Below are 20000 nucleotides of genomic sequence, written 5' to 3'. Positions count from 1 at the left end.
ACCGGCAGCGTATAGTATTCAGTATTTATTTCACAGTCACACAAAAATTTTTTTTTGCTAAAAAAAATTCTGAATCGATTTAAACTCACTGATCCGTTTCGCATCGTATCACTCTAAAAAGAATAATATCGTCCCTGAATCGTATCGGCAACAACAAATTCTGAATGGAATTGAATCGTTGGTAAAATAAGTCGTCACACCCCTATAATACCATTTATGTTCACATTCAATGACTTACTGATTTGAGGTTGGATTCCATTTCAGTGAAGCTCCATTCAGTCAGAGGCAGGTTTACACTGAAGGGCTGAAAAATAGAGAAGTTTTGGTATTAGGTTTGTTCTGTTACAACTAAAAGTTGTAAACTCTTGTTGTTGAAATGTGTTGTGCTTAAATAAGCTTGTTATGTAATTAACATTATTACATGTGTATTTGTCGCCATCATGTGGTCATGGCAGTTAATACATCTTTGAGAAGTGTGTATTTTGAATCAAACTTTATTGACCGGAAGTTACATAAGCCAAGCAGAGAAATCTCTGGTTCCAGCACGTACTTTATGGTGGTTATTTTCGAAGAAAAACTGCATATATCCTTTGTTTAAGGTTGCATCGCCGGTATATATCATAAGTTGAACTTTGAAACTTGGTTTTTGTCTAAAATATTTCGAGCTAAATTTATGATTTTTGATGTATGATCTTTGCCATACTCATTAGCAATAATTTGCGATGTCATCTAAGATGGCGTCGTAGTACAATTTCACTTTGTTTACCTTCTCATGTCTTGTAAGGTAGCATCACAGCATATATATGAATACATTTGCATAACATATGTATATATTGACTGTATTGTTTGTCTTTTTAGTTTCACCCTTTTGAATGTCATTAAACCTGCTGACAACGCTCATCGGTCTCCAGAGTCGTGACGTAAGAAAGGTGTTAAACAGCCCTTGCATCAGACATGCACCCCTAACGGCACAAGGTTGTTTAAAAAAAGTAATTGGAGAGGTTATAAATGTGTAAGTAGTGTACTTTAATATCAGTGTGTATGCTCACATCAATAACAGCACTGCTCCCTGCCTCCACACTACTCTGCTGATGGCTCCTGAGTATCAGCTGCTGCAGTTCCTCCAGGCTCATATCCATGTTTTCCACTGCATCTGAAGCATCTAATCTGCACGCACAAATACGGACAATTTTGTGAGTACAAAAACAACTAGGACAGGGATATTTAACTAAACTGTTTTGTCACATTTCCTCAGAGCTAAGAGACTCCTTTCACTATTAGTCTTATTTAGTATATCAGAGGGAACCGGCGTCTTCTACAGTTTACAATTGTTTTTTGTCTATTTTGTCAGAGTTTCAGGAGCGCTTTGCTGTTCCTTCTGCAAAAAAGCTAGCTAAAGATCTTTCTGTAAAATCTGCTGCAAAATGTTTAATCTCTCACAAGGTTTTGAACAGACCTCGCAGGCCATCAGTTAAATAGAGCAAATGAGGAAAAACAAGAGGACCTAAAATGGAACCTTGAGGAACACTACTAGTACAACTATAGAAGTTGAACAAATGACTACTGACTGCACCTGAAGTTTAGTTAAATGAATCACATGACGAAAAAAAAAAAAAAGAAGTAGAGGACTCAAAGAGGTGCCTTGGGGAACACCAATTATTTCAATCCCAATTTGGACCCCAGTGTTCTATGTTAAAATGACAAGACAATGATCTGCCAGTGTGTTTACATTGCTCCTCTATACATATAGGATGGATACATTTAGGAGCACTCAAGTGTTTTTAGGAATTTGCTGCAAAAATATTTGTCCCAAGTAGTGTTGTCCCGATACCAATATTTTGGTACCGGTACCAAAATTATTTCGATACTTTTCGGTACTTTTCGGCACTTTTCTAAATAAAGGGGACCACAAAAAATTGCATTATTGGCTTTATTTGAACAACAAATGTTACGGTACCTTAAACATCTTATTGCAAGTTTGTCCTTAAATAAAATAGTGAACATAAAAGACAACTTGATTTTGTATTTGTAAGTAAGCAAACAAAGGCTCCTAATTTAGCTGCTGACATATGCAGTAACATATTGTGTCATTTTCCATTCTATTATTTTGTCAACATTATTAAGGACAAGTGGTAGAAAATGAATTATTAATCTACTTGTTCATTTACTGTTAATATCTGCTTACTTTCTCGTTTAACATGTTCTATCTACACTTCTGTTAAAATGTAATAATCACTTATTCTTCTGTTGTTTGATACTTTACATTAGTTTTGGATGATACCACAAATTTTGGTATCAATCCGATACCAAGGATCATACATTGGTCATATTCAAAGATCCTCATGTGTCCAGGGACATATTTCATGAGTTTATAAACACAATACATTTTTTTTAAACGAAAGAAGATGTGATTCCAAAAAAAATCAACGTAATTATCCTAGTATCGACGAGATATGCTCCTGTACTTGGTATCATTACAGTGGATGTCAGGCGTAGATCCACCAATGGCGTTTGTTTACATTTTGATGCCGGTGAGCTACGGTGTGTAGTGAAGCATGTTTAGCTATTCTTCGTCCTGCAGAGCTGATAATTGTAAGAAATTTACTTTATTTGTCACCATGGAGTCGAGGATTAGTGATTTAGAAGTACCGTACTGGTACTTTTCAGAGGCGGTATAGTACCAAAAATGATTCATTAGTATTGCGGTACTATACTAATACTGGTATACCTTGTCAGGTACAAAACTTTACCTTACTAGCCTGTATAAATTAACCATTTATAAATATTGGTATACCGTACAACCCTAGTCCCAAATTTTGAACTGAATTCTCATTTCCGGGCCGGATTTAGCCCCCAGGCCACCAGTTGAAAATCCCTGATATAAGACGTGAGCTCTTACCTTTCCATGGCAGCTCTCCTACTCCTCTTATCTGTCAGTGAGGCAGTTGAGCTTCTCCCCTCCAAAACAGACTGCACCATTGCAACAGGAAGCACTGGAGGTTCGGAGGAGCACACCTCACAGGGGGAACTCAACGCTAGAGCGTCTCCTGCAGCAACACTGCCTCCTTTCACTCCTGCTCTAACTCCTGGGCTCACAGGCTCCTCTTTGATCAGCATCAGACATTTTTCTCTGAGAGGGAAATGGAGGGATGACATAATGCTCTTTGTATGCCAATGCATATCCTCTGTTTATGATAAATACCCAGATATAATAACTTGTATCCATCATAATGTTTTCAAATGCTTATGAATGTAGTCAAGGGAAAGCTGGAGTTGGAATGTTTTGTTTTTTTGGGGGGTTTGGGCCCATTTTAATCAGGACAAAATATTACAGATGTATTGAAATGTGTTGTATGGTTGAAAACAAATGTATCAACATTAAAAGATGATTTGATGTACAGTACAGGCCAAAAGTTTGGACACCTCATTCAATGGGTTTTCTTTATTTTCATGACTATTTACATTGTAGATTGTCACTGAAGGCATCAAAACTATAAATGAACACATGTGGAGTTATGTAATTAACAAAAAAAGGTGAAATAACTGAAAACATGTTTTATATTCTAGTTTCTTCAAGATAGCCACCCTCTGCTCTGATTACTGCTTTGCCCACTCTTGGCATTCTCTCGATAAGCTTCAAGCACACCTGTGAAGTGAAAACCATTTCAGGTGGCTACCTCTTGAAGCCCGCCAAACAAAACCCGGGCGACGGATCATGACAAAATCGAGATTTAGAACAGAGATAAAGGAAATAAGTATTTCTATTAAAGGTATTAAAGGAACAATCTTGACGGTGAAATAAAACAATATAAATATCCTACTGTGGTGGATATACACACACAGGACACTTATTAATTATTACGGTTATAATTCACTGCGTTCTAGCCCATGTTTACTTGCATAGGTGCAAAGGTGCTTTTACTTTGAAGTGTTGAGACACACCTCTGTGGTGCTGACGTAATTACCGGTGCGACAGGTTTGTTGTTGTGTTGTTCTCTCTGAAAATAAACGGAGTGTTACTTGGCTCTCCAAAGAGGAATAAATCTCCGTCGTTTCTCTGCCTACACTCCTACATTGGTGACCCCTTTTTACTCTTGGACGTTTCCAGAGTTTACTGAACATGTCTGCTACAAAGGATGCACTCGCGGACGCAACTATGCTGGCTCACCCGGTGCCTGACGCCCCTGTTGCTCTGACCACGGACGCCTCAGACTATGCTGTTGGTGCTGTTCTCCAGCAGTTGGTCAATAGTGTTTGGCAACCTCTCGCTTTTTTCAGCCGCCAACTTAGGTCCAGTGAGCAGAAATATAGCACTTTTGACCGTGAACTCCTCGCCCTGTATTTAGCCATCCGTCATTTCCGTTTCCTGCTGGAAGCCCGTCCGTTCACTGCCTTTGTGGATCACAAGCCTTTGACCTTCGCCATGGCCAAGGTGTCGGAACCATGGTCTGCCAGGCAACAGCGCCACCTAGCTTTTATTTCTGAATTTACCACGGACATTAAACATGTGTCAGGAAAAGACAATCCCGTGGCTGACTGCCTCTCCCGTGTGGTCATTGGTGCTGTCCACCTTGGAATAGACTATGCCCGAATGGCTGTGGACCAAGTTTCGGACCCCGACATTCAGGCGTACAGAACAGCGGTCACTGGCCTCCAGTTGGCGGACGTCCCGTTCGGCGATGCCGGCACAACGCTGCTCTGCGACGTATCTCTGGACCTGCCCCGTCCTGTGGTGCCGCAGGTCTGGAGACGGCAAGTTTTCGACGCCATACATGGCCTCTCGCACCCAGGCAGCAAGCCGTCACAGCGTCTCGTGGCAGCAAAGTTTGTCTGGCATGGCCTCAAGAAGGACATTCGCGACTGGGTCAGGACCTGTGTGGAATGCCAACGCGCTAAGATCCATCGCCATGTTAAGGCCCCGTTGGAGCAGTTTGCAGTTCCCGAAAGGCGTTTTGACCACGTCAACGTTGACCTGGTGGGACCCCTTCCTCCCTCCAGGGGATTTACTCACCTTCTGACTATGGTGGACCGGACCACCCGTTGGCCGGAGGTTGTCCCACTGTCGGCAACGACATCAGCTGATGTGGCCCGGGCCTTCATTGGTACCTGGGTCGCCCGGTATGGTGCCCCATCTGACCTTTCGTCTGATCGTGGCCCCCAGTTTACTTCCGAGCTCTGGAATACTGTTGCCTGTCAGTTGGGTGTCTCACTCCACCGCACTACAGCATACCACCCTCAAGCAAACGGCATGTGTGAACGTTTTCACAGGGACATGAAGGCCGCCCTTAAGGCTTCTCTCACAGACGACGGCTGGGTCGACAAGCTCCCGTGGGTGATGCTGGGGATTAGAACTGCGCCTAAGGAGGACCTCCTGTCTTCCTCAGCGGAGTTAGTTTATGGCCAGACCCTCAGAGTCCCAGGTGAATTTATACCCCGCACTACAGTCCCCTGGTCTGCTTCTGACCAGCGGCGTAGCCTCATGGACACTGCCCGTACCTTCCTACCAGTCCCGACCTCGCACCACTGCTTGCCCCAGGTGCACATTCCCCCTGACCTGCGAGCAGCGGGGTACGTGTTCATCCGCCACGATGCCCATAGGGGGCCCTTGCAACCACCATACGACGGTCCTTATCGGGTTGTGGAGGCTGGGGATAAGACATTTGTCATTGACATTGGGGGCAGACTGGATCGCGTCTCAGTGGACCGGCTGAAGCCAGCCCACCTGGATTTGGGCCGTTCAGTTGAGGTGGCTCAGGCACCACGTCGCGGTCGACCCCCACACTGCCAACCGACGTCTGCTCGCCGTCAGCAGCCGGCTGTCACCCTCCCGCTTCACCCCCCTCCACCTGCCCAGGAGCTTCGGAATCGCTTTGGGCGGGTCATTCGGGTCCCTGGTCGTTTCACTGGGCCAGTTCTTGTGAATTCTGGGGGGACGTGTGTGGTGGATATACACACACAGGACACTTATTAATTATTACGGTTATAATTCACTGCGTTCTAGCCCATGTTTACTTGCATAGGTGCAAAGGTGCTTTTACTTTGAAGTGTTGAGACACACCTCTGTGGTGCTGACGTAATTACCGGTGCGACAGGTTTGTTGTTGTGTTGTTCTCTCTGAAAATAAACGGAGTGTTACTTGGCTCTCCAAAGAGGAATAAATCTCCGTCGTTTCTCTGCCTACACTCCTACACTACTGCATTAAAAAAAAAAGTAGAAATCATGATTATGAAAATATATGACTTGGAGTAAATTGCTGTTTCCATGTTTAGTTATTTTGTTGTACAGTATGTACAATGAAATATGTATGTTATATATATATATATATATATATATATATATATATATATATATATATATATATATATATATATAGATAGATAGATATTACTTTATTGATTCCTTCGGGAGAGTTCCCTCAGGAAAATTTAAAATACATATATATATATATATATATATATATATGTTATATATATATATATATATATATATATATATATATATATATATATATATATATATATATATATATGTATATATATATATATATATACACATACTATATGAAATAGGCTCCGGGGGATATATATATATACAGTATATATATATATATATATATACATATATAGTCAAAGTTACTGTGGTTTATCCGTTATACAGTGCTCAATACCGGGGTAGAGTGGAATATACGTTAGGTTAGGAAAAAACACAGAGGCTATTTCATCCCTACAAGCTTGTTTAGCAGGTTTCCCTGCTCTTCAGGGGATTTTTTTGAAGTGTCTGTGGTTGTTACATATATATAGCGTACATTACATGGGGGTGTGGCCATTGTTACACAGTAGTGCCTTGCTTCTGTGCCGGCATGATAAGACCAGTTCGTTGGTCTTAATAAAATCCCCTGAAGAGAAGGGAAACCTGCGAAACAGGCTTGTAGGGATGAAATAGCATCTGTGTTTTTTATATTTATAGCTAGTCTTCTGAGGTGAACAGCAAATGTTGTAACTGTACGAATAGGGGGCAGATATTATAAGTTTTACTTCTTTCTGCTCCTTTTTGTTCATTATTTATTTTGTATGTTATGTTGATTATTTTTTGTTTGCCCCTAAATGAATGAAATACTACAAACAAACTAACAAACCAAATAGTAAACTGTGCTGGTTAACCATGTTGAGTAAGATGTCAGAATATTTGTTCTGTAACATCACTCACCCGTTCTCATCAGGTTGCATCTGCAGAGCCATGTTGGCCTGAGTCATGTCTGTCACGTCTGATATGATTGGCCCTCCTGTCAGCCCGCTCGTAGAACAAGAGGCGGCATCACTGGATGGCTGAGAAGGAGGAGAGAATGATGATGCAAAAATACATGACATTGCCTGCATGACTGAATCAATCACTGGTCATTGCTTCCATCTAGTGTTGATATCAAATAACTAGGTTTCTTCTACTTTTGATGACACTAGAGATGTCCGATAATATCGGACTGCCGATACTATAGGCCTATAAATGCTTTTAAATTTTATATCGGAAATTATCCTTATCGGTTTCAAAAAGTAACATTTATGACTTTTTAAAACGCAGCTGTACGAAGTGGTACACGGACGTAGGGAGAAGTACAGAGCTGTTGCGCCTCCCAGTCATACTTGCCAACCCTCCCGATTTTCCCGGGAGACTCCCGAATTTCAGTCCCCGTCCCGACAATCTCCCAGGGCAACCATTCTCCCGATTTCCACTCAGACAACAATATTGGGGGCGTGCCTTAAAGGCACTGCATTTGCGTGCCTGCCCAATCACATAATATCTACGGCATTTCACACACACAAGCAAATGCAAGGCATACTTGCTCAACAGCCATACAGGTCACACTGAGGGTGGCCGTGTAAACAACTTTAACACTGTTACAAATATGCGCCACACTGTGAACCCACACCAAACAAGAATGACAAACACATTTCGGGAGAACATCCGCACCGTAACACAACATAAACACAACAGAACAAATACCCAGAACCCTTTGCAGCACTAACTCTTCCGGGACGCTACAATATACACCCCCTGCTACCCCTATACCCCCCCCCCCAACCCCGCCCACCTCAACCTCCTCATGCTCTCTCAGGGAGAGCATGTCCCAAATTCCAAGCTTCTGTTTTGAGGCATGTTAAAAAAAATAATGCACTTTGTGACTTCAATAATAAATATGGCAGTGCCATGTTGGCATTTTTTTCCATAACTTGAGTTGATTTATTGTGGAAAACCTTGTTACATTGTTTAATGCATCCAGCGGGGAATCACAACAAAATTAGGCATAATAATGTGTTAATTCCACGACTGTATATATCGATATCGGTTGATATCGGAATCGGTAATTAAGAGTTGGACAATCAGAATATAGGATATCGACCAAAAAAAGCCATTATCGGACATCTCTAAATGACACCATGGGTACAGTCATTCTAGAAGACATGTTCAATTAGCAAATTAGTAAAACAACAATCCTATGTGTGTTAAATGTGCAAGGTAAGCGTGCACATATGAGTGAATATGAGGTAGCTGCAGAAAATACGTTATATGTAAAAATTGTATATTATCTCACCGATTGGATGTAGAAGGGCTCGTGCATTGGCTCCATTGCGCTACTATGGCTGAACTTGGATGCAGGGGGGCTGATAGAGCCGTCATCTAACATCAAAGGCCTGCACAGATCATGGCAGTTGGATATGTAAGGTAACGGCACAAACTGAGGGGAAATGACATAGGGGGAAACAGGGTTGGTTGTCACTCATTAGGTCTCGCCACCATAAAATTGTGGTATAGCAATTTACAGATATATCTCACCTACGTAGTCTTCTCAATAGCAAGAGAGGTGACCTTAAGATGAAAGTACTTTTTTTGTTTTTCAGGTCAAATTGTAAGAAATAATCTTCTCAGTATTTGTCTTCCAGGGTTTTATGCAATGACTTTGTAACAAAACAATTGTTACCCATAAAAACCGTGAAAGGAAAGTTTACTAGTCAAGTTACACAGGGGATAGCCTTGATGCTACAGCTGTACAGCTAGGAGGCGGAGGGGGGTGTCGCGGTGCAATGCTACGGGGGGCGTGTGACCCCAGGGAACATGCTTGATCAGTATCATGCTTCAAACCCCACTTCGAAAAGCTGTGCACTGCAAAACTTGCTCATTGTAGCTATTAATCCAGACTTCCTCATTTTTATTTATATGAAAAAAAACAGCAAAACATGTTGCATTCATTTTTGTTTTGTAGGTTAAAGTGTTTTATATATTGTGCTCAGGAGTTAATGTTGGTGATCAATTTGAATTACTTATTATTTTTTCAGTTTATTTAATTGTATTTTTCAGTATCAAATGGCTCAATTCTGGCAAAAAATGTTTATAGTCTAAATGTTTAAAGAATGTATTTATTGTTATTTCAGGAAAAAACATGCACTGGAAGTATTTTCTGTTGCAGATTGAAAAACAATGTCACTGTAATAATATTATGTAATAAACTGTAATAAAACTAAACTAAAAACTAAGATCATCAAAATGTTAGATAATAACGCGTTACTATAAGTTCGGAAAAAATAAAATAATATAATATTATATATATATATATATATATATAAATACATATATGTATGTATATGTGTATATATATGTACAGTATATATGTATATATATGTATGTGTATATATATATATATATATATATATATATATATATATATATATATATATATATATATATATATATATATATATATATATATATATATATATATATACATATATATATATATATATATATATATATATATATATATATATATATATATATATATATATATATATATATATATATATATGTGTGTGTGTGTATATATATATATATATATATATATATATATATATATATATATATATATATATATATATATATATATATATATATATATATATATATATTAGGGCTGCAACTAACGATTAATTTGATAATCGATTAATTTGTCGATTGTTATTTCGATTAATTGATTAATAATCGGATAAAAGAGACAAACTACATTTCTATCCTTTCCAGTATTTTATTGGAAAAAAAACAGCATACTGGCAACATACTTATTTTGATTATTGTTTCTCAGCTGTTTGTACATGTTGCAGTTTATAAATAAAGGTTTATTTAAAAAATAAATTAAAAAAATTGCCTCTGCGCATGCGCATAGCATAGATCCAACGAATCGATGACTACATTAATCGCCAACTATTTTTATAATCGATTTTAATTGATTTAATCGATTAGTTGTTGCAGCCCTAATATACAGTATATATATATATATATATATATATATATATATATATATATATATATATATATATATATATATATATATATATATATATATATATATATATATATATATATATATATATATATATATATATATATATATATATATATATACTGTATGTGTGTGTTGCAGCCTTATATTACAGCCATATTCCAAAATGGAACATGTGCATTTTTGTCCTCAAAATTCTACATACAATACCCCATACTGACAATGTGAAACGTTTTTAATTTTTTTTAATGTTGCAAATCTATTCAGGAAAAACAACTAGAAATCCCATGTACATAAGTATTCACAGCCTTTTCTCAATACTTTGTTGATGCACATTTGGCAGCAATTGCAGCCTCAAGTCTTTTTTAATATGATGCCACAAGCTTGGCACACCTATCTTTGGGCAGTTTTGCCCATTCCTCTTTGGTGCACCTCTCAAGCTCCATCAGGTTGGATGGGAAACATTAGTTTTCAACCAGGATGTCTCTGTACATTCATCTTTCCCTTTATCCTGACTAGTCTCCCAGTTCCTGTCGCTGAAAAACATCCCCACAGCACATACTTGCCAACCCTCCCGTTTTTAGCGGGAGAATCCCGATATTCAGCGCCTCTCCCGACAACCTCCCGACAGAGATTTTCTCCCGACAAACTCCCAGTATTCAGCCGGAGCTGGAGGCCACGCCCCCCCCCAAAAAAAGTCTTCCGCAGCTGCGATTGGACCTGACCAGCCTCCGGGTACAAGTACTGGAGTACCAATTGCTTGCCAGGGAAGATCTTCCCCAGGAAGCAAGGATTGACCGGTTTTGGGCCATGCTAGGGAGAGATGGAAGATTCCACACTCTCGTGCATTTGATGAAAGCACTTTTGTGCGTGCCACACAGCACTGCATCATCAGAGAGGGTGTTCAGCATGGTTACAAAAATAGTGACAGAGAATAGAAAGAGGATGGACAATTCAACCCTTAACAAAGCATTGTACTTTCAAGTACAAAAATGAGTAGATGAGTGTTGTGTGTGTGTCTGTGTATATGTGTAAATAAATGAACACTAAAATTCAAGTATTTCTTTTATATATATATATATATATATATATATATATATATATATATATATATATATATATATATATATATATATATATATATATATATATATATATATATATATATATATATATATATATATATATATATATATATATATGTAACGGTGTAGAAACAGATGTTCATTATGCTTGATTAAATTATGAATGAAGTGTCTTCTTAACCACGCCCCAACCACGCCCCCACCCCTGACCAAACCCCCCCCCCCCCCCCCCACACACACACCTCCCGATATTGGAGGTCTCAAGGTTGGCAAGTATGCCACAGCATGATGCTGCCATCACCATGCTTCACTGTAGGGATGGTATTGGCCTGGTGATAAGCGGTGTCTGATTTGCTCCAGATATAAAGCCTGGCATTCATGCCAAAGAGTTCAATCTTTGTCTCATCAGACTAGATCATTTTGTTTCTCTATCTTTCAGGTGCATTATGGCAAACTTACTTTTACTAAGGAATGGCTTCTTTCTGACCACTCTACCATACAGGCCTGATTTGTGGATTGCTGCAGAGATGGTTGTCCTTCTGGAAGGTTCCCCTATCTCTCACAGAGGAATGCTATAACTCCGACAGAGTGACCATCGGGTTCTTGGTCACCTCCCTGACTAGTGCAAGATGAATGCAGCGATGTACAGAGACATTCTGGATGAAAACCAACACTTCTCATCCGATCTGATGGAGTTTGAGAGGTGCTGCAACAAAGGAATGGGTGAAACTGCCCAAAGATAGGTGTGCCAAGCGTGTGGCATCGTATTCAAAAAGACTTGAGGCAGTAATTGCTGCCAAAGGTTCATCAACAAAGTATTGAGCAAAGGCTGTGAAAACAGTTGAGTGCACCATTGATGTGCTAAAAAGCTCGCTGTCTCGATCGAGCTTCTAATAGATTAGATTAAATTTGTGTGCTGAATGTTCCACAAGAAAACATTAAAAGGTTGGAGAATAACTCCATGGATGTGAAGGTAAATGAATGTCTCCATAGTGACAGCACGTTAAAAACCTACTTTAGATAGGACGGTCTGCACCACTTTAAACAATCGTACACACAGTCTTAGTTGATCACCTGCGACACACCTACTAATTGTACGTGCAATATTTTAGCTGGCACACGCTATTTAACAACTTGACATCTAAGTCATCAGACCCTTAGTTGTCAACTTCTCAATGCAATTTGAACTTTAAAAGTGTGACAACCAACTCTGTTCTACATGATATTGTAACGCTCTAAAATGGCACACGTGACTATTCAAAAGACTCCATTGCACCTTTGCCAGGTAACGTGCTGACCCCGTAACACTTTGGCACCTTTGTGTGTCAATGTGTCTTTTCCACTGCAGCGAAAAGGCTGAGCCAGCATTTTACATACATTAGATTTAGCGGGGTCATGCACTCTGTTCTCTGCCTTGCCTGTGTGTGCATGTGTGTGTACGTGTGCGTGTGTGTGTGTGCGTGTGTGTGTGTGTGTGAGTGAGTGTGTGAGTGTGTGTGTGTGTGTCAGAGAGACTGATTCAGCACTTGTCGCCATTCACAGGGCTTGTTGAGTTAGATGGTGCAGTTTGTCAGCTGAGCCAGCCCACACTTTCTGCCACTCTGTCTAACTTTTGTTGATTGATACCATCCCTGTAGGTGTATCCTTGCAGGTGTGTGTGTGTGTCGGTGTGTGTGTGTGTGTGTGTGTGCATGTGTGCAAACTCACAGCTTCCTTTTCAAGCTTACAGTGCCGGGTGTGTTGGACTGCATCTGGCTGAACAGAAACTGAATTAGCTGGCAAAGAGAGAAAAAGCACAGCATGAATCAGCAACCACCTCTCTCTCTCTCTCTCTCTCTCTCTCTCTCTCTCTCTTGCTCTCTCTCTCGCTCTCTGTATGCACCTGCTTGTACAATATAAACAGTAGTTAGTTAAACAATGTATGGTCCATTTAATAATGATTAGTCATGATTAAATAACACTCTCAGGGATGGTATGATTGAATCAAGTATACATACTGTAGCGACAATAGTAGTCAAACAGGGATAGAGTGGAGGAAAATATACATCATCATTTCATCATTTGAAGCATATAGTGATCACCAGAGGTGTCCACACTTTTTCAGCAGGTGAGCTATTTTGTATATACTGTATATATATATATATAGAGTGTATTTATTTAAAGTTAAGACTAGTTTAAAGTTATCTTCATTGAAAAGTACAGTGCTTTTCCTTCAAAAATAAGGACATTTCAATGTGACCCCAAACTTTTGAACGGTAGAGTATGTATCTATATATATGAAGATGAGGTAGATCACCTCGACTTGGTCATATATTTTAAATGACCAACCTCATCTTCATATATATAGATACATACACTACCGTTCAAAAGTTTGGGGTCACATTGAAATGTCCTTATTTTTTAAGAAAAAGCACTGTACTTTTCAATGAAGATAACTTTAAACTAGTCTTAACTTTAAAGAAATACACTCTATACATTGCTAATGTGGTAAATGACTATTCTAGCTGCAAATGTCTGTTTTTTGGTGCAATATCTACATAGTTGTATAGAGGCCCATTTCCAGCAACTATCACTCCAGTGTTCTAATGGTAGAATGTGTTTGCTCATTGGCTCAGAAGGCTAATTGATGATTAGAAAACCCTTGTGCAATCATGTTCACACATCTGAAAACAGTTTAGCTCGTTACAGAAGCTACATCCACGCCTTCTACCATCCTAGTTACGTCTGTTGTGTCCTTGGGCAAGACACTTCACCCTTGCTCCTGATGGCTGCTGGTTAGCGCCTTGCATGGCAGCTCCCGCCATCAGTGTGTGAATGTGTGTGTGAATGGGTGAATGTGGAAATACTGTCAAAGTGCTTTGAGTACCTTGAAGGTAGAAAAGCGCTATACAAGTATAACCCATTTATCATTTATTTATTATATATATATATATATATATATATATATATATATATATATATATATATATATATATATATATATATATATATATATATATATATATATATATATATATATATATATATATATATATATATATATATATATATATATATATATATATATAATCGTGGTCAAGAGTTTACATACACTTGTGAAGGACATAATGTCATGGCTGTCTTGAGTTTCCAATAATTTCTACAACTCTTATTTTTTTGTGATAGAGTGATTGGAGTACATACTTGTTGGTCAGGAAAAAACATTCATGAAGTTTGGTTCTTTTATGAATTTATTATGGGTCTACCGAAAATGTGACCATATCTGCTGGGTCAAAAGTATACATACAGCAATGTTAATATTTGGTTACATGTCCCTTGGCAAGTTTCACTGCAATAAGGCGCTTCTGGTAGCCATCCACAAGCTTCTGGCAAGCTTCCGGTTGAATTTTTGACCACTCCTCTTAACAAAATTGGTGCAGTTCAGCTAAATTTTTTGGTTTTCTGACATGGACTTGTTTCTTCAGCATTGTCCACATGTTCTCAATGGGGTTTAAGTCAGGATTTTGGGAAGACCATTCTAAAACCTTAATTCTAGCCTGATTTAGCCATTCTTTTACCACATTTGACGTGTGTCTGGGGTCATTGTCCTGTTGGAACACCCAACTGCGCCAAAGACCCAACCTCCGGGCTGATGATTTTAGGTTGTTCTGAAGAATTTGGAGGTAATCCTCCTTTTTCATTGTCCCATTTACTCTCTGTAAAGCACCAGTTCCATTGGCAGCAAAACAGGCCCAGAGCATAATACTACCACCACCATGCTTGGCGGTAGGAATTGGTGTTCCTGGGATTAAAGGCCTCACCTTTTCTCCTTCAAACATGTTGCTGGGTATTGTGGCCAAACAGCTCAATTTTCGTTTCATCTGACCACAGAACTTTCCTTCAGAAGGTCTTATCTTTGTCCATGTGATCAGCAACTTTAGACGAGCCTTAAGGTGTTGCTTCTGGAGCAAGGGCTTCCTTCTTGCATGGTAGCCTCTCAGTCCATGGCGATACAAAACACGCTTGACTGTGGACACTGACACCTGTGTTCCAGCAGCTTCCAATGCATTGCAGACCTGCTTTTTGGTGGTTCTCGGTTGACTCTTGATCATCCTGACCAATTTTCTCTCACCAGAAGGTGATAGCTTGCGTTTTCTTCCTGATCGTGGCAGTGACAAAACTGTGCCATGCACTTTATACTTACGAACAATTGTCTTCACAGTTGCTCTTGGGACATTATGCTGCTGATATCACATGGACAAAGATAATACCTTCTGGAGGAAAGTTATATGGCCGGATGAAACAAACATTTGAGCTGTTTGGCCACAATACCCAGCAATATGTTTGGAGGAGAAAAGGTGAGGTCTTTAATCCCAGGAACACCAAACATACCGTCAAGCATGGTGGTGATAGTATATGCTCTGGGCCTGTTTTGCTGCCAATGGAACTGGTGCTTTACAGAGAGTAAATGGGACAATGAAAAAGGACGATTACCTCCAAATTATTCAGGACAACATAAAATCATCAGCCCGGAGGTTGGGTCTTGGAATGAGTTGGGTGTTCCAATAGGACAATGACCCCAAACACATGTAAAAAGTGGTAAAGGAATGGCTAAATCAGGCTAGAATTAAGGTTTTAGAATGGCCCTCCCAAAGTCCTGACTTTAATGTGTGGACAATGCTGAAGAAACAAGTCCATGTGAGAAAACCAACAAATTTAGCTGAACTGCACCAATTTTGTAAAGAGGAGTGGTCAAAAATTCAACCAGAAGCATATATATATATATATACAGTATATATATATATATATATATATATATATATATATATATATATATATATATATATATATATATATATATATATATATATATATATATATATATATATATATATATATATATATATATATATATATATATATATATATATATATACACTACCGTTCAAAAGTTTGGGGTCACATTGAAATGTCCTTATTTTTGAAGGAAAAGCACTGTACTTTTCAATGAAGATAACTTTAAACTAGTCTTACCTTTAAAGAAATACACTCTATACATTGTTAATGTGGTAAATGACTATTCTAGCTGCAAATGTCTGGTTTTTGGTGCAAAATCTACATAGGTGTATAGAGGCCCATTTCTAGCAACTATCACTCCAGTGTTCTAATGGTACAATGTGTTTGCTCATTGGCTCAGAAGGCTAATTGATGATTAGAAAACCCTTGTGCAATCATGTTCACACATCTGAAAACAGTTTAGCTCGTTACAGAAGCTACAAAACGGACCTTCCTTTGAGCAGATTGAGTTTCTGGAGCATCACATTTGTGGGGGTCAATTAAACGCTCAAAATGGCCAGAAAAAGAGAACTTTCATCTGAAACTCGACAGTCTATTCTTGTTCTTAGAAATGAAGGCTATTCCACAAAATTGTTTGGGTGACCCCAAACTTTTGAACGGTAGTATATATATATATATATATATATATATATATATATATATATATATATATGTTTTTTTTTTATGTCCTGTCCAGCTATTGTTGATGTACATATCTGCTGTACAGAATTGCTGTCATGATCCGTGGCCGGATCATGTTTTGTTTAGTTGTTCTGTTAGTTTTGGACTCCCTTAGTTCCTGTTTTGTGCACCTCTGGGTTTGTTTTGGTTTCCATGGGGATTAATTGGGTTCACCTGCCTCAGGTTAGTGGTCGGCACGCTCACCTGCTATTAGACCACTAATCAGAGACCTATTTATCCTCGTTGCTTGCCACATTCGGTCTGGCTTCATCGTTTGCTGTATGCAACAGTCAGGTAGGTTGATTTCTTGTTTCCTGGCTGAAGAATCCTGCGCTAAGTTTTTGTCTTAGCTTCCGCATGCGATCGGCACGCATCCCTTTTGTTTGTTCCCTGTATTTTGTATCTCATCTATGATTTATGATAAATAAATAATCTCCTACGACCGCGCATAAAGATGCGACCCCCGCGTGACAATTGCTTTACAAAAAAGTGTGATATTCCTCTTGGTGCCTCATTTTAATTTGACTTTAAATGTTTGTATATATATATTTAGTGTTTGGCGCAGCGGGACCAAAACAGGAGGGAATGAAAAGAAAGAAGAAGAAAAAAAGAACAGAAACAGGAAGTGAAATGAATGTAAAAATTGAAAATGTATGGTGTGAAGGAACTATTGATAAAAGACATGGAGAAGGGATAGGATTAAATATAAGATTTGCTTCATCCTACTCCTTTTCAGATGTAACCACATGATGGTCTTTAAAGTCACTTGTCAAACCTGTCTGAAACTAATAAATCATAACCATAATTATACAGAAAGCATTGTTTCAATTTCAATTAAAGGAAGTAACATTTTAATTCCATGACATTCTAATTAATCATGTAGGTGTATTCCAGAATAATGCTTTACAGTATATTCCATTCATGACTGTTTTGTATATACTGCATTTTTAGACAATTAAGAACAAAAACATCTAATATAAAACTTGATTTAATTTCATGTCTTATAGCTGTAGTAAATATGGAAAATACTCAAAAAATATTTCCCAGAATGCTTTACTTATTGTAAGTGAAGTATTGTAGTAGTAGTTATTATTTGCTTTTATTTTTTATTTTTTTAATCAAGCCAGAAACCATTGTTAAATGTAAGACATTGTTACTTGGCTATAAGAATTACAATTTCAATTGAAAGAAGTACAATTAAAGTTCCATGAAATTCTGATTGACAATTTTGGTGTATTCAAGAATGATGGTTTACTTTCTATTCCATACATGACTGTTAACAGTCTATTCAATAGATTTATATCCTGTTTCCTGTATCATTGACATTTTTTTTTACTGCAACTTCGATTATACATATTGTTGTTACAACATTTTAGACAAGAAGAATAGAAGCATACAATTATGGATACTAGTGGACTGCTGACTTAGCGCGAGGGAGCTTGGTGAGGAGGGGTTAGTTTGTATCTAACAATTACGCCTCTCAAAACAAGCCTTTTTTAAATGGGAGCAAATATATGGTTTCATAATAGGTCTGTAAAACAAAATATATGCACATTTTTCACCTAAGAACCACCATTACATGTAATGTAGACCAAAATGAAGTGTTTTAAAAAAGAAAAAAAGCCATCATAATATGACCCCTTTAATTCCACTTCCTGTCACTCCAATTAAACATCCCTTGGGGTGGGTGGCACCAATGACAATTAGACCAAATGGAATATTTTCCCTACAAACCTCATTCACACCTATTTTTACTACAGCCTTTGTTTTGACAATAAAGAATAAAAGTATATTCTATAAAACCTATTTCAATTGTTTTTTGGTCTTTTTTTAATTTAAAAACAAATACATAATAATAAATAAATACAAATATTAATTTGACGTACTATAGTTTTACAATAATGTAAAAAGGTGGAAAAATAAATAATTTCAAAGAATGCAAATTGAAGTCCTGAAGACAAAGTGGAGGGAATTTGCAGTATTTCTTTTGTTTGTTTTCAAGACAAACCTGAATTTCTTTTAATTCCAATTATTTTAAATAAACATTATCTAGGGTGCAGCCAGTTGAATTGAATTGAGTTGAATTTAATTGAATTGAATTGAATTGTACTTTAATTCAATTTGATTGAATTGGATTGGATTGGATTGAATTGTATTGAAGAAAAGGGTAAAAATAATAAAGTTGGAGAACCACAGCTGCAATGAAGGTTATCAATTATGGATTAATAGTTCCTTTTCTCTATTAATTCAAGGTAATTAGCATTAATTCACTTTTTATTTGCCACATCATATGGACGTCGACTGACCTTGTTCATGACTTTCTGTTGCTGTGTGTGGTTCTGTCGCAGTGAGACCACCTCTCTCCACAGAACCTCATTCTGCCTGCAAACATTGGAGGAAGAAGTTGTCATTGAAAGCTCAATTTAGAAAAACATTTACTGAGACAAATGGATGGACACTGCAACACAACCTGACGGTTTTTATATTTGTTTCTGTTTACTACAACACTTGGTTTAGGACAAAAGCATCCAAAAAAATCTCTTTGCACTGCATTTTTGGCAAATACGGCAAAGCAAGCCTTAAAGATCTTATTGCAAAGCAATATGATAATGCCTGCAGTCGCCTCTGTGAACCGATGGAGTGCCAGTAAGAACTCTTGGAGAACATCTCTACTGAGGACTCAGCAATGACAGTATGACCTGGAGGGAGTGATGATGCATAGCTGTGTGTGTGTGTGTGTGTGTGTGTGTGTGTGTGTGTGTGTGTGTGTGTGTGTGTGTGTGTGTGTGTGTGTGTGTGTGTGTGTGTGTGTGTGTGTGTGTGTGTGTGTGTGTGTGTGTGTGTGTGTGTGTGTGTGTGTGTTCTTGTATTTCTACCCTTCTTGAGACATCAACAAGGAAAAGTACCTTCCATATGAGGAGCGGTGAACAAGTTAGGACCGAAATCATGGTCCCAATACGGAAAACCATTGCATCTAATAGAGAGCCAAATACTAGAGTCCGTGAACATTGCTCCAAAGTCAGGATTTTTGGTTGATTTAATGTGCATACAAAAGTAAACATTGACACGTGCAAGGGCAGCAATATATGATA

The 20000-nt window shown here is 38.2% G+C and overlaps 1 protein-coding gene and 1 long non-coding RNA gene across 3 annotated transcripts in view; one reads left to right on the top strand and one right to left on the bottom strand.

The window, feature by feature from the left end:
• Positions 1-20000, bottom strand: part of hsf4 (heat shock transcription factor 4) — a 50475-nt gene that overhangs the window by 17302 nt on the left and 13173 nt on the right. The window contains exons 5-11 of one of the 2 annotated variants that reach the window (XM_062035574.1): positions 19215-19290; positions 13120-13187; positions 8588-8687; positions 7207-7325; positions 2900-3130; positions 1050-1167; positions 239-304 (exon numbers count right to left, since the gene is read on the bottom strand). In XM_062035574.1, coding sequence (XP_061891558.1) covers positions 239-304; positions 1050-1167; positions 2900-3130; positions 7207-7325; positions 8588-8687; positions 13120-13187; positions 19215-19290 — 778 coding nt within the window. The remainder of the gene's footprint in view (positions 1-238; positions 305-1049; positions 1168-2899; positions 3131-7206; positions 7326-8587; positions 8688-13119; positions 13188-19214; positions 19291-20000) is intronic. The other variant, XM_062035575.1, reaches the window with a different exon arrangement.
• Positions 525-3476, top strand: LOC133641672 (uncharacterized). The gene is made up of 3 exons (XR_009824322.1): positions 525-611; positions 859-975; positions 1061-3476. It is a non-coding gene; the product is annotated as an uncharacterized LOC133641672 (long non-coding RNA).

This window comes from Entelurus aequoreus, linkage group LG24 (genome assembly GCF_033978785.1).
Source record: "Entelurus aequoreus isolate RoL-2023_Sb linkage group LG24, RoL_Eaeq_v1.1, whole genome shotgun sequence".
NCBI classification, from domain to species: domain Eukaryota; kingdom Metazoa; phylum Chordata; class Actinopteri; order Syngnathiformes; family Syngnathidae; genus Entelurus; species Entelurus aequoreus.
The sequence above is the reverse complement of the archived record's forward strand: the minus strand, read 5'-3'. Positions and strand labels throughout refer to the sequence as shown.